We start from the raw sequence: 13,418 nt of genomic DNA on the forward strand, positions 1-13,418 counted from the left end.
TGTTCGCATTGCTCTGCGAGGTCTCTGCTCTGCGGGTGTTCGCATTGCTCTGCGAGGTCTCATACACGGTGCTCCCCTCTGTCAGTGATAGTGTTAGGAGGGGTATAGTGCAGCAGCTGAATGGTACTCTGTTAGTATTAATAATGATGTAGTATTCACTCAGTTCCACTGCATGGTGACACTAACAGGATGCCCACGGGTCTGTCCCTCCCACTGCCCACGGGTCGGTCCCTCCCACTGCCCACGGGTCGGTCCCTCCCACTGCCCACGGGTCGTCCCTCCCACTGCCCACGGGTCGGTCCCTCCCACTGCCCACGGGTCGGTCCCTCCCACTGCCCACGGGTCGGTCCCTCCCACTGCCCACGGGTCGGTCCCTCCCACTGCCCACGGGTCGGTCCCTCCCACTGCCCACGGGTCGGTCCCTCCCACTGCCCACGGGTCGGTCCCTCCCACTGAGCACGGGTCGGTCCCTCCCACTGCCCACGGGTCGGTCCCTCCACTGGCCCACGGGTCTGTGCCTCCCACTGCCCACGGGTCGGTCCCTCCCACTGCCCACGGGTCGGTCCCTCCCACTGCCCACGGGTCTGTCGCTCCCACTGCCCACGGGTCTGTCCCTCCCACTGCCCACGGGTCTGTCCCTCCCACTGCCACGGGTCTGTCCCTCCCACTGCCCACGGGTCTGTCCCTCCCACTGCCCACGGGTCTGTCCCTCCCACTGCCCACGGGTCTGTCCCTCCCACTGCATGGTGACACTAACAGGATGCCCACAGGTCTGTCCCTCCCACTGCATTGTGACACTAACACGATGCCCACGGGTCTGTCACACCCACTGCATGGTGACACTAACAGGATGCCCACGGGTCTGTCACACCCACTGCATGGTGACACTAACAGGATGGCCCACGGGTCTGTCACACACACTGCATGGTGACACTAACAGGATGGCCCACGGGTCTGTCACACCCACTGCATGGTGACACTAACAGGATAGCCCATGGGTCTGTCACACACACTGCATGGTGACACTAACAGGATGGCCCACGGGTCTGTCACACACACTGCATGGTGACACTAACAGGATGCCCACGGGTCTGTCCCTGCCACTGCATGGTGACACATTGGACAGCGTGACCCACTGACTCTGTCTCTCCCAGCAAAGGGTGACTTGGTGACATAAACTTAAATGACTGATGTCATATACAGTCTGTCCCCCTTCCCCCCCCCCCCCCCACCACCACAGGATGACACGGGCAGAAGCCACAGCTCAGTGCAGGGGTGACACAGGTGACACAGACAGGCTCCCATGAACATGAAGCAGTAGGCGAGATGTGCTGCAGTGGATCAGTCTGCGGGACAGTTGTGTCCTTCAGGGGCTGATAGATCAGCGATGTGCAGAGAATTGATTGGCAGTGCATGCTGGGAGAGCACTATGCCCTGTCCCCAGGGTGTCCGTCTCCGGGGGGATGGGGCAGAATAGGGTTCTGGAGTCGCTCTTTGTGGCTGCAGCCTCCCTGTCCTCTGCCTTTCTGTCTCTCCCTCTCTCACCACCAATATTTCCATATCTCTTGCCTATACTATCTGTGTTTTTGTCTCTCCCTCCCTCACTGCCACTCCCTCTCTCACTCCATCTCCCACACACTTTTCCCTCTTGCTCTCGCCCTCTCTCCCTCTCTCTCCCTCTCTCTCCCCCTCCCCCCTCTGTCTCCCCTCTCTCATTCCTTCTCCTCTCCCCTCCTCACTTCCCCCTCCTCTTCTCCCCCCTTCTCCCCCCCTCCTCTCCCTCTTTCCCCCCCCCCTCTCCCTCTTTCCCCCCCCTCTCCCTCTTTCCCCCCCTCTCCCTCTTTCCCCCCCTCTCCCTCTTTCTCCCTCTTTCTCCCCCCCTCTCCCTCTTTCTCCCCCCCTCTCCTTCTTTCTCCCCCCCCTCTCCTTCTTTCTCCCCCCCTCTCCTTCTTTCTCCCCCCCCCTCTCCTTCTTTCTCCCCCCCTCTCCTTCTTTCTCCCCCCCTCTCCCTCTTTCTCCCCCTCCCTCTTTCCCCCCCTCCCTCTCTTCCCCCCTCCCTCTTCCCCCCCCCCTCCTCCTCCTCCGTCCTCGTCCTCTCTCCTCCCTCTGCTCTCCCCCATTCTCTCCTTCCTTCCCTCTCCCCCTCCTCACTTCCCCCCCTCGTCCCCCCCTCCCTCTTTCTCCCTCCTCTCCTCTTCCCCCTCTCCCTCCCCTCTCCCTCTTCTCCCCCCCCCCTCTCCCTCTTTCTCCCCCCCCTCTCCCTCTTTCTCCCCCCCCTCTCCCTCTTTCTCCCCTTCCCCCCCTCCTCCCTCCGCCCTCGTCCTCTCTCCTCCCCTCTGCTCTCCCCCATTCTCTTCTCTTCGCTTTCTCCCCTTCCTCTCTCTCCCCCTCTTTCTCTCTCTCTCCCCCCTTCCTCTCTCTCCCCCTCTCTCTCTCCCCCTCTCTCTCTCTCTCCCCCTCTCTCTCTCTCCCTCTCTCTCCCTGTAACTACGGGGGATACCATGTGGGAGGGAGAGGAGGAGCTGCCATTTGTGGGGGTCCTTGGGCCGGCCTTGTGCAGCAGCCCCCTGGGTATCCTGGTGCCAGAAATATTCCCAGCAGATTATGGCCCTGGGAGGATGCATCTTCCAACCGGCGTAAGTACAACCATCTCGCCCTGGGGTGATCTGACATGGTCTGAAGCCCCCAGGGGACTGCAGTGTGCACACAAACAACAGCACCAGATTTACTCCCATGAAAAGCAGCTGGGCTATTTATTTGTTAAATCTGGGGAGGGGTCCCCCCTCCTGTCTAACCCACTCATCCTTAATACTCATCAGTGACTGAGCCGTGTGTGAGTGTGTGGGGTCAGTACAGGAATAGCAGAGAGGACTGCTGGGCGGATGGAGGTGCAGTGACTGAGCTGGGGGGGGGGTCAGTACAGGAATAGCAGAGAGGACTGCTGGGCGGGGTGGAGGTGCAGCGACTGAGCTGGGGGGGGGGGGGGGTTCAGTACAGGAATAGCAGAGAGGACTGCTGGGCGGGGTGGAGGTGCAGCAACTGAGCTAGGGGGGGGGGGTTCAGTACAGGAATAGCAGAGAGGACTGCTGGGCGGGATGGAGGTGCAGTGACTGAGCCGTGAGTGTGTGGGGTCAGTACAGGAATAGCAGAGAGGACTGCTGGGCGGGGTGGAGGTGCAGTGACTGAGCTGGGGGGGGGTCAGTACAGGAATAGCAGAGAGGACTGCTGGGATGGCAGTGAAGTGAGTGATCTGTACAGGAATAGCAGAGGTTCGAGCGGGTGCTATCCTCTCTTTCAGTGTTTCTGTGTCTCTCCCTCTCTTGCTGTGTCTCTCACGCTGTGTCTCTCTGTCTCTCTCGCTGTGTGTCTCTCCCTCTCTGTCTCTTGCTGTGTCTGTCTCTCTCAGCAGCAGTGTATAAGGGAAGTGATGCAGTCTCTGCCAGTCTTACTTCTCACATCCGAGCATCACTCCGTTTTGCAATCACTTCCCCGCCTGCTGCTCTCTGCGGGTCCTTCTTGTGAGTGACTCTGCCTGTTTTAGATGATGCTTAGAGACCCTTTTGAAGGTTTGAGTGGGCTTATTGTAAAGGTACCCCCCCCCCCTCTGTCTCCCTGTCCTGTGCGTGACGGACACAATGTCTCTCTCAGGCAGGGATACGGGGGTTAGATTTGGGGAGTTATTGGGGCATTTCCACAGAATTCTTAGATTTATCACAGAAATACAGGAGTTTTTTATTTGTTATTTATCTGCTACTGTTGGGGGTGTTTCTTTCCCTGTTAATTCCTCACGTTCACAGCCAGGAGACTTTGGTACGGGACCCACATCTTTCTGAAGGGGGGATCCAGGCGCAAGCCTCAGAAGATGGTAGATTATAGGGGGGGTTATTGATCCCAACAGAGGTTTGATTAATTCATAATAACTAATTAGGGAAGGACTGGTCATTGTTGGTGTTGTTATTCAGTTTCATCCCAGCCGTAGAGGTGACAGGCTCTGTGTCCAGCCGTAGAGGTGACAGGCTCTGTGTCCAGCCGTAGAGGTGGCAGGCTCTGTGTCCAGCCGTAGAGGTGACAGGCTCTGTGTCCAGCCGTAGAGGTGACAGGCTCTGTGTCCAGCCGTAGAGGTGACAGGCTCTGTGTCCAGCCCTAGAGGTGACAGGCTCTGTGTCCAGCCGTAGAGGTGACAGGCTCTGTGTCCAGCCGTAGAGGTGACAGGCTCTGTGTCCAGCCCTAGAGGTGACAGGCTCTGTGTCCAGCCGTAGAGGTGACAGGCTCTGTGTCCAGCCGTAGAGGTGACAGGCTCTGTGTCCAGCCCTAGAAGTGACAGGCTCTGTGTCCAGAAGTAGAGGTGACAGGCTCTGTGTCCAGCCGTAGAGGTGACAGGCTCTGTGTCCAGCCGTAGAGGTGACAGGCTCTGTGTCCAGCTCTAGAGGTGACAGGCTCTGTGTCCAGCCGTAGAGGTGACAGGCTCTGTGTCCACCCGTAGAGGTGACAGGCTCTGTGTCCAGCCCTAGAGGTGACAGGCTCTGTGTCCAGCCCTACAGGTGACAGGCTCTGTGTCCAGCCGTAGAGGTGACAGGCTCTGTGTCCAGCCCTAGAGGTGACAGGCTCTGTGTCCAGCCGTAGAGGTGACAGGCTCTGTGTCCAGCCGTAGAGGTGACAGGCTCTGTGTCCACCCGTAGAGGTGACAGGCTCTGTGTCCAGCCCTAGAGGTGACAGGCTCTGTGTCCAGCCCTAGAGGTGACAGGCTCTGTGTCCAGCCCTAGATGTGCCAGGCTCTTTATATCCAGCCTTAGCGGTGCCATGTGTGTTATATCCAGCCCTAGATGTGCCATGTGTGTTATATCCAGCCCTAGAGGTGCCAGGCTCTGACTATTCCCTCTCCCCTCTCAGCAGCTGGACAAGGGGGACCTGAGCACCCTGAGTCTGCCCCCCAGCACGGTCCATGGCGGTTCAGAGGGTAACATCAGCCTGGAGGTCCCAGAGGGGGCCCCAGACCCACAGCGCACCAAGGCAGCCATGGACCAGCTGCACCAGAAGATCCTCAAGATCACCGAGCAGATCAAGATCGAGCAGGAGGCACGAGACGATAACGTGGCAGAGTATCTGAAGCTGGCCAATAACGCAGACCGGCAGCAGGCCGCCCGCATCAAGCAGGTGACGCCAGGGGACACTGCGACACAGGGACGCACAGCGGTGCAGGGACACACTGCAACACTAATATAATCACATTGGAACATAACACTAGGATACACTGTAACACTGTCACATTGGAACAATGACACGGTGTCACGCACACTGTGATCGCACTGTAACACTGTCACATTGTAACACACACACTGTAGCATAATACTGTAACACTGGGATACACTGTGATCGCACTGTAACACTGTCACATTGTAACACGCACACTGTACATAATACTGTAACACTGGGATACACTGTGATCACACAGTAACACTGTCACATTGTAACACACACACTGTAGCATAATACTGTAACACTGGGATACACTGTGATCACACTGTAACACTGTCACATTGTAACACACACACTGTACATAATACTGTAACACTGGGATACACTGTGATCACACAGTAACACTGTCACATTGTAACACACACACTGTAGCATAATACTGTAACACTGGGATACACTGTGATCACACTGTAACACTGTCACATTGTAACACACACACTGTACATAATACTGTAACACTGTCACATTGGAACAATGACACAGTGTCACGCACACTGTGATCGCACAGTAACACTGTCACATTGTAACACACACACTGTAGCATAATACTGTAACACTGGGATACACTGTGATCGCACTGTAACACTGTCACATTGTAACACACACACTGTAGCATAATACTGTAACACTGGGATACACTGTGATCGCACTGTAACACTGTCACATTGTAACACACACACTGTACATAATACTGTAACACTGGGATACACTGTGATCACACAGTAACACTGTCACATTGTAACACACACACTGTAGCATAATACTGTAACACTGGGATACACTGTGATCACACTGTAACACTGTCACATTGTAACACGCACACTGTACATAATACTGTAACACTGGGATACACTGTGATCACACAGTAACACTGTCACATTGTAACACGCACACTGTACATAATACTGTAACACTGGGATACACTGTGATCGCACTGTAACACTGTCACATTGTAACACACACACTGTACATAATACTGTAACACTGGGATACACTGTGATCGCACTGTAACACTGTCACATTGTAACACGCACACTGTACATAATACTGTAACACTGGGATACACTGTGATCACACAGTAACACTGTCACATTGTAACACACACACTGTACATAATACTGTAACACTGGGATACACTGTGATCACACAGTAACACTGTCACATTGTAATACTCACACTGTAACATTGTCACATTGTAACACGCACACTAGCACAATACTGTAACACTGGGATACACTGTGATCGCACTGTAACACTGTCACATTGTAACACACACACTGTACATAATACTGTAACACTGGGATACACTGTGATCGCACTGTAACACTGTCACATTGTAACACGCACACTGTACATAATACTGTAACACTGGGATACACTGTGATCACACGGTAACACTGTCACATTGTAACACGCACACTAGATAATACTGTAACACTGGGATACACTGTGATCACACTGTAACACTGTCACATTGTAACACGCACACTGTACATAATACTGTAACACTGGGATACACTGTGATCACACAGTAACACTGTCACATTGTAACACACACACTGTACATAATACTGTAACACTGGGATACACTGTGATCACACAGTAACACTGTCACATTGTAATACTCACACTGTAACATTGTCACATTGTAACACGCACACTAGCACAATACTGTAACACTGGGATACACTGTGATCACACAGTAACACTGTCACATTGTAACACTCACACTGTAACACTGTCACATTGGAACAATGACACGGTAACACACACACTGTAGCATAATATTGTAACACTGGGATACACTGTGATCATACGGTAACACTGTCACATTGGAACACGCACACTGTAACACTGGGATACACTAAAATTGTCACATTGTAACACTCACACTGTAACCCTGGGATCGCACTGTAACATTGTCACATTGTAGCACTAATACTGTAACCCTGGGATCACACGGTAACACTGTCACATTGTAACACTCACACTGTAACCCTGGGATCGCACTGTAACATTGTCACATTGTAACACTCACACTGTAACCCTGGGATCGCACTGTAACATTGTCACATTGTAGCACTCACACTGTAACCCTGGGATCGCACTGTAACATTGTCACATTGTAGCACTAATACGGTCACATAATCCTATTGTAGCTTAGCAACAATGATAAAAAAAGGTGTAAAACACTTTGGTGCATGGAGGTTAGAAGCTGCTGAGACCGATGTCCCAGCATTAGTTCTACAAAACAGGACATGTTTGATGCAGAGACTCCTCTCCCTGCGTCTGATTTCCCGGTGTCCTTGATATTTATTGACCCTGTATCCATGTTCCTGTGCCAATGCCTGTGTCCATGTATCCTTCATGCCTCTGTGTCTGCCTCCGTCTTCCCTGTAGCCTGTTTCCCTGTGTCCTTCTGTCCCTGTATTCCTGTGTCTGATGCCCCTGTCCCTGTATTCCTGTGTCTGATACCCCTGTCCCTGTATTCCTGTGTCTGATGCCCCTGTATTCCTGTCTGATGCCCCTGTCCCTGTATTCCTGTCTGATGCCCCTGTCCCTGTATTCCTGTGTCTGATGCCCCTGTCCCTGTATTCCTGTGTCTGATGCCCCTGTCCCTGTGTCTGATGCACCATGTCCCTGTATTCCTGTGTCTGATGCCCCTGTCCCTGTATTCCTGTGTCTGATGCCCCTGTCCCTGTGTCTGATGCACCATGTCCCTGTATTCCTGTGTCTGATGCCCCTGTCCCTGTGTCTGATGCACCATGTCCCTGTATTCCTGTGTCTGATGCCCCTGTCCCTGTGTCTGATGCACCATGTCCCTGTATCCCTGTGATTGATGCCCCATGTCCCTGTGTCTGATGCCCCCTGTCCCTGTATTCCTGTGTCTGATGCCCCTGTCCCTGTATTCCTGTGTCTGATGCCCCATGTCCCTGTATATCAGGCCTGCATAACTCCAGTCCTCGAGGGCAGCAAACAGGCCAGGTTTTCAGGATATCCCTTCTTCAGCACAGCTGGCTCCATTAGTGGCTCAGTCATACTGAGCCAGCTGTGCTGAAGTAGGGATATCCTGAAAACCTGGCCTGTTTGCGGCCCTCGAGGACTGGCGTTGTGCAGGCCTGCTGTATATGATGCCCCATGTCTCTGTGACTGATGCCCCATGTCCCTGTGACAGATGCCCCATGTCCCTGTGACTAATGCCCCATGTCCCTGTGACTGATGCCCCATGTCCCTGTATCCCTGTGACTAATGCCCCATGTCCCTGCCCCCTCCAGGTCTTTGAAAAGAAGAACCAGAAGTCTGCCCAGACCATCGCTCACCTGCACAAGAAGTTGGAGCATTATCACCGGAAGCTGAAGGAGATTGAGCAGAACGGTATCTCCCGGCAGCCCAAAGACGTCCTGAGGGACATGCAGCAGGGGCTGAAGGACGTCAGAGCCAACGTGCGCGCGGGCATCAGCGGTTTCGGGGGAGGGGTGGTGGAGGGGGTGAAGGGCGGACTCTCTGGCCTGTCCCAGGTTACCCACACTGCCGTGGTATCGAAGCCCCGCGAGTTCGCCAGCCTCATCCGCAACAAATTTGGTAGCGCGGACAACATCCCCCACCTGAAAGACGGTCTGGAGGAGGATGGGGACGGGCATGGCGGAGCCCGGGCACTGAGCGGAAGCGCCACACTGGCACCTAGCCCCAAATACGGCAGCGACGACGAGTGCTCCAGCGCCACCTCCGGGTCAGCGGGCGCGGGGAGTAACTCTGGGGCTGGGCCGGCGGTGCCGGGCAGTCCCAGGTCTAACACCATGGACGGGCATCACCACGGGCACCACGCGGGCTTCGACGCCATCCTGGAGGAGCTGTGCGAGATCAAGGACGGGCAGAGCCACCTGGAGGACTCAATGGAGGACTTGAAATCGCAGCTGCAGCGGGATTACAGCTACATGACGCAGTGCCTGCAAGAGGAACGCTACAGGTGGGTACCCCGGAGCGGGCACAGATATCCCCCAGGGCACAGATATCCCCCAGGGCACAGATATCCCCCCCCCCCCAGGGTACAGATATCCCCCCCCCCCCAGGTAAATAGCGCTGACCGTGTGTGCGGCGCTGTACATGGAAGGGACCATCTGTTCCTGCCCTGCAGAGCTTGCAACCTAATATTTAGTGTCTGAGGCTCCGGGAAATGAAGTGACTCGGATACCTAGAGATCTCAGTTTGGGGACCACCCACTTCAAAGGCAGGGACATCGGCACCGAGCTGCTCATTCACCTGGGTTTGCATTGTCAGATTCTCTAAGGCAGGGGTCTCAAACTCCGTCCTCAAGGGCCACCCACGGCCAGATTTTATGGATATCCCTGCTTCAGCGCAGGTGGTTCAATCAGTCTTCGACTGAGTCACTGATTGAGCCACCTGTGCTGAAGCCGGGATATCTAAAAAAGCTGGCCTGTGGATGGCCCTTGAGGATGGAGTTTGAGACCCCTGACATAATGTTTGGACAGTGGCAGCCATCTTTTTATAGGCCCCTGGAGAAAATGTTTTTACAGTAGAGGTTTGTAAATAAAAGTATTGATTCTGTGTAACCCCCCAAGTGGTGTGTGATGGGGATATTCATGAACCCGTTCACTGCCATGAAGTCCCGGCTGGTAACTAAGCTACCCCACCACCCTCCACCCCACCCCACTGCCCCCTTACCCCCCTAGGTACGAGCGACTGGAGGAGCAGCTGAACGACCTGACGGAGTTACACCAGAACGAGATGACCCTGCTGAAGCAGGAGCTGGCCAGCATGGAGGAGAAGGTGGCGTATCAATCGTACGAGCGTGCCAGGGACATACAGGTACAGAGGGGGCACTTTATTTATCCGGGGGGTGTATTCTCATCCTCTCCTCCTTCTTATAAATCCCTCTCTCCCTTTTCCTCACCTGCACTCCCGTAATCTCTCCTCCTTTTCTTTTCTCTTTCTATCCTTCCGTATAGCCACCTCTCACCCCTCTCTCTTCTCTTTGTCCCCCCCCCCTTTATATTCCTCTCTCTTCTTCCCCCTCACTCTCTATCACTCGCCATCTTCCTTCTTCATCTCCATCACCCCCTCTTCCCTCCTCCTCCCTCTTCTTAACTCCCTCGTTCCTCCCCTCTCCCACTCCATAACACCGCTCTCTCTCTTTCCTCCCCTCCCCCCCACTCCTTCTTTCCTCCCCTCTCCCTCACCCTCTCCTCCTCCATAACCCTCCGCCTCGCTCTCTCTTCCCTCCCCCCACTCCCCCTCTTCTTTCCACTCTCCCTCTCCTCCTCCATAACCCTCTCCCCCTCTTTCTTCCCCTTTACCTTTCTATAACCCCTGCTCTCTCTTCCCTCCCCTCTCTACACCCCTCCTCCCTCTTTCCTCCCCTCTCCCTCTCTATAACCCCTGCTCTCTTTCCTCGGCCCTCCCCCTCCTCTATATAACCCTCTTCCCCTCTCTATAACCCCTGGTCTCTCTTTCCTCCGCCCTCCTCCTCCTCTATATAACCCTCTTCCCCTCTCTATAACCCCCTCTGTCTCCCCCACCCCCCCTGCAGGAGGCGGTAGAGTCCTGCCTCACCCGCATCACGAAGCTGGAGTTGCAGCAGCAGCAGCAGCAGGTGGTACAGCTGGAAGGGGTAGAGAACGCCAACGCCCGAGCCCTACTGGGCAAGTTCATCAATGTGTTGCTAGCCCTGATGGCCGTGCTGCTGGTCTTCGTGTCCACTGCCGCCAGCTTCATCACCCCGCTGGTTAAGACCCGCGTACGCCTCCTCTCCTCGCTCTTATTCCTGCTCTCCCTGCTCACGCTCTGGAGGCATTGGGACTGTGTCACTTACTGCCTGGAACACGTGCTCCTGCCCAGCTGATCCATCCCCCTCCCCCGGGAGGGGGGCGAGAGAAGGAGGGGGGGGAGGTGTGCTCCCCCATATATATACACACACACACATATATATATATATATATATAGCTCTATGAATCTGTCTATGCGTATGATAATATACTTATAGCTTCTTCTTATTTAATTAGAGACAGTTCATTGCAACGCCCCCCACTCCCAAACCAGGGGGGAGGGGTGGGAGGGTATGCAGAGGAGTGCGGACGTCACAGCCCGCCATGCTCTGCAGAACACGGACAAGGAGCAATGCTCTGCAGAACGGTGAAGGCAGAGGGACTCACTGCAGAGGGGGAGAGCACAGATACAGAGCGGAGCTGCAAAATGGGGAGAAGGAGCAATGCTCTGCAGAATGGGAAGGGGGAGCAATGCTCTGCAGAATGGTGAAGGTGGGTGGACACTGCGGAGGGGGAGAGCACAGATGCGGAGCTGCAGAATGGGGAGAAGGAGCAATGATCTGCAGAACGGGAAGGGGGGGGGGCAGGGGGCAACCCCGGGACACTATGCCCCTCTCCTCTGCAAAAGGAACCATATGCATAATCTGATCCGACAGCTACGAACGTCAACGCAGAGAGCGGAAGGCAGAATTATGGGGTGAAGAGGACGGGGGGCGGGGGGGTTCAGGCTGTCCATGGCTGGGCAGCAGAGCTGACTCTTCTCGCCTTCCAGGGGGGGGGGTGCATGTGTCCAGCAGTGGAAGGGTTAAAAAGGCTGCAAACACCGTGCAATATGGTGGGGGGGGGGGGGGGGGGAGAGGAAACGCATACGAAGGGGCTAGTTTAATTAAGATGCAATAATTCTGAGATGCTCGGCTGGCTTTTAAATGGGTTAATCCCCTTTGTAAACACAATTTCTTCAGCAATTGAAAGCCACTCAGCTGTCCAGCAGGGTAAGGGTTAAGCCCAAGGGTACAGTTTGCATGACTTGGACCTTTGTAAAGGGTTAACTTTGCTTCTGTCTGACGGGGCGATCCTGTCGTTTTTCGGGGGAGGTGTAAGTTGTCTCGTCCCTTTCAACTTTTTCATCCTCAGCACAAACTTGAGCGGTTTCCCACCGTGATCGGGGGACCTGTTTAATACTTAGCCGGGGCTCGTACATTTGGCAGCTATTTTGTAGTTCTCACGACTCTACCCCGGTCACTGTACAATTATATTCCCCCCCGCCCTCCCCAACTTCCCCCCCCCCCCCGCTCTCTCCAGCTCTCTGCCCCCCAACTCTCCCACGCCCACAACCCCCTAACTCTCCCTTTCCCCCTTCCTAACTGTGCCCTGCCCATCCCTAACTACCCCGCCCCCATCCCTCACCCTCCCTAACTCTCCCCCATCCTCCCTAACTATACCCTGCCCCCCTCTCTAAATATCCCCCGCTCCCACCTAGCAGTGAAGCCTAACTTTGAAATACGCGACAGTCGTTAGGAATAGTGGGAATGTTGTTACTTGGCTGAGTGCTTGCGATTTATTGCGGCTCCAGTGTAGGGTCAGCGACGCATTTCACAGCACGCCCTGCGATCACAAAGTTCTCCCTCCCTGTCCCCGGCACGTGATGCTGTTTTAATTCAATGTGTTTTAATTTATATTTTATCACATGTATTTGACATATGTATGTGTGTGCGCGCGCGTATGTGTGTGTGTGTGTGTGTGTGTATATATATACATACATACATGCATGCACATACATACGTGCACGCACACGTCTCACCCTGTAATTTATTTATTTATTTATATATAACGTGAGGCCGGCTCAGTTGCAAGCGTTTGGGGGACGGGTGGGGGCAGTGTTATCTCTCGTGTTGGGGTGTTATTTAGAAGGAGTCCCCCCCCCCCCCTATCCCACTCCCCCGGTTACTGGTGGCCCCGAGGGTCACAGGGACAGGGTTTGTGTGTCAGAACCAAAGTCACGCTCTCGCTTCTGTATGGAAATAAAATTTACACGTTTCAAAAAACCAAGTTCTGTGTCGCTGTGAGGTGGGAGGGACAGGCTGTGAGACAGGGGGGGCCGACTTCAGTCCTCAAGGGCCACCAACATGTTGCATTGTAAGGATATCCCTGCTTCAGCACAAGTGGCACAATCAGATTGAGCCACCTGTACTGAAGCTGGGACTGATTGAGCCACCTGCACTGAAGCAGGGATATCCTTAAAACCTGACCTGTTGGTGGCCCTTGAGGACAGGAGTTGGCCGCTCTTGTTATAGGATATAGGTGCCTTCTGTCTGTCACCCTGTGAGCCAGACACACAGTATGAATTGGTCATAGGTCCCTTCTGCCCCGTCACTGTCA

At 54.4% G+C, this 13,418-nt stretch overlaps 1 protein-coding gene across 3 annotated transcripts; it reads left to right on the forward strand.

Annotated features, from left to right (window-relative positions):
* Positions 1-2,465: 2,465 nt before the first annotated feature.
* TMCC2 (transmembrane and coiled-coil domain family 2) lies at positions 2,466-13,079 on the forward strand. Of its 3 annotated transcripts, none has more exons than XM_075613752.1 (5): positions 2,466-2,636; positions 4,891-5,154; positions 8,532-9,223; positions 9,948-10,083; positions 10,224-10,409. In XM_075613752.1, exons 1-5 carry the CDS (start codon positions 2,502-2,504, stop codon positions 10,392-10,394), a joined length of 1,398 nt encoding a protein of 465 aa, XP_075469867.1. In that variant the 5' UTR covers positions 2,466-2,501; the 3' UTR covers positions 10,395-10,409. The 3 variants fall into 3 exon arrangements, with proteins under 3 accessions (XP_075469867.1, XP_075469865.1, XP_075469866.1); XM_075613750.1 differs by lacking the exon at positions 10,224-10,409 and adding an exon at positions 10,805-13,079 and having other exon boundaries at positions 2,468-2,636; XM_075613751.1 differs by lacking the exon at positions 10,224-10,409 and adding an exon at positions 10,805-13,079 and having other exon boundaries at positions 2,468-2,636; positions 4,894-5,154.
* The last annotated feature ends 339 nt before the right edge of the window (positions 13,080-13,418 follow it).

Source organism: Ascaphus truei, chromosome 9, assembly GCF_040206685.1.
Source record: "Ascaphus truei isolate aAscTru1 chromosome 9, aAscTru1.hap1, whole genome shotgun sequence".
In the NCBI taxonomy this organism is placed as follows: domain Eukaryota; kingdom Metazoa; phylum Chordata; class Amphibia; order Anura; family Ascaphidae; genus Ascaphus; species Ascaphus truei.

Bases quoted from the DNA above. Each gene is read 5' to 3' on its own strand.
- TMCC2 (XM_075613750.1), top strand. From the start codon at position 2,502: ATGTGGGAGGGAGAGGAGGAGCTGCCATTTGTGGGGGTCCTTGGGCCG. The intron at 5,155-8,531 runs GTGACGCCAGGG...TGCCCCCTCCAG, and splicing joins AGGCCGCCCGCATCAAGCAG to GTCTTTGAAAAGAAGAACCA. The intron at 10,084-10,804 runs GTACAGAGGGGG...CCCCCCCTGCAG, and splicing joins AGCGTGCCAGGGACATACAG to GAGGCGGTAGAGTCCTGCCT.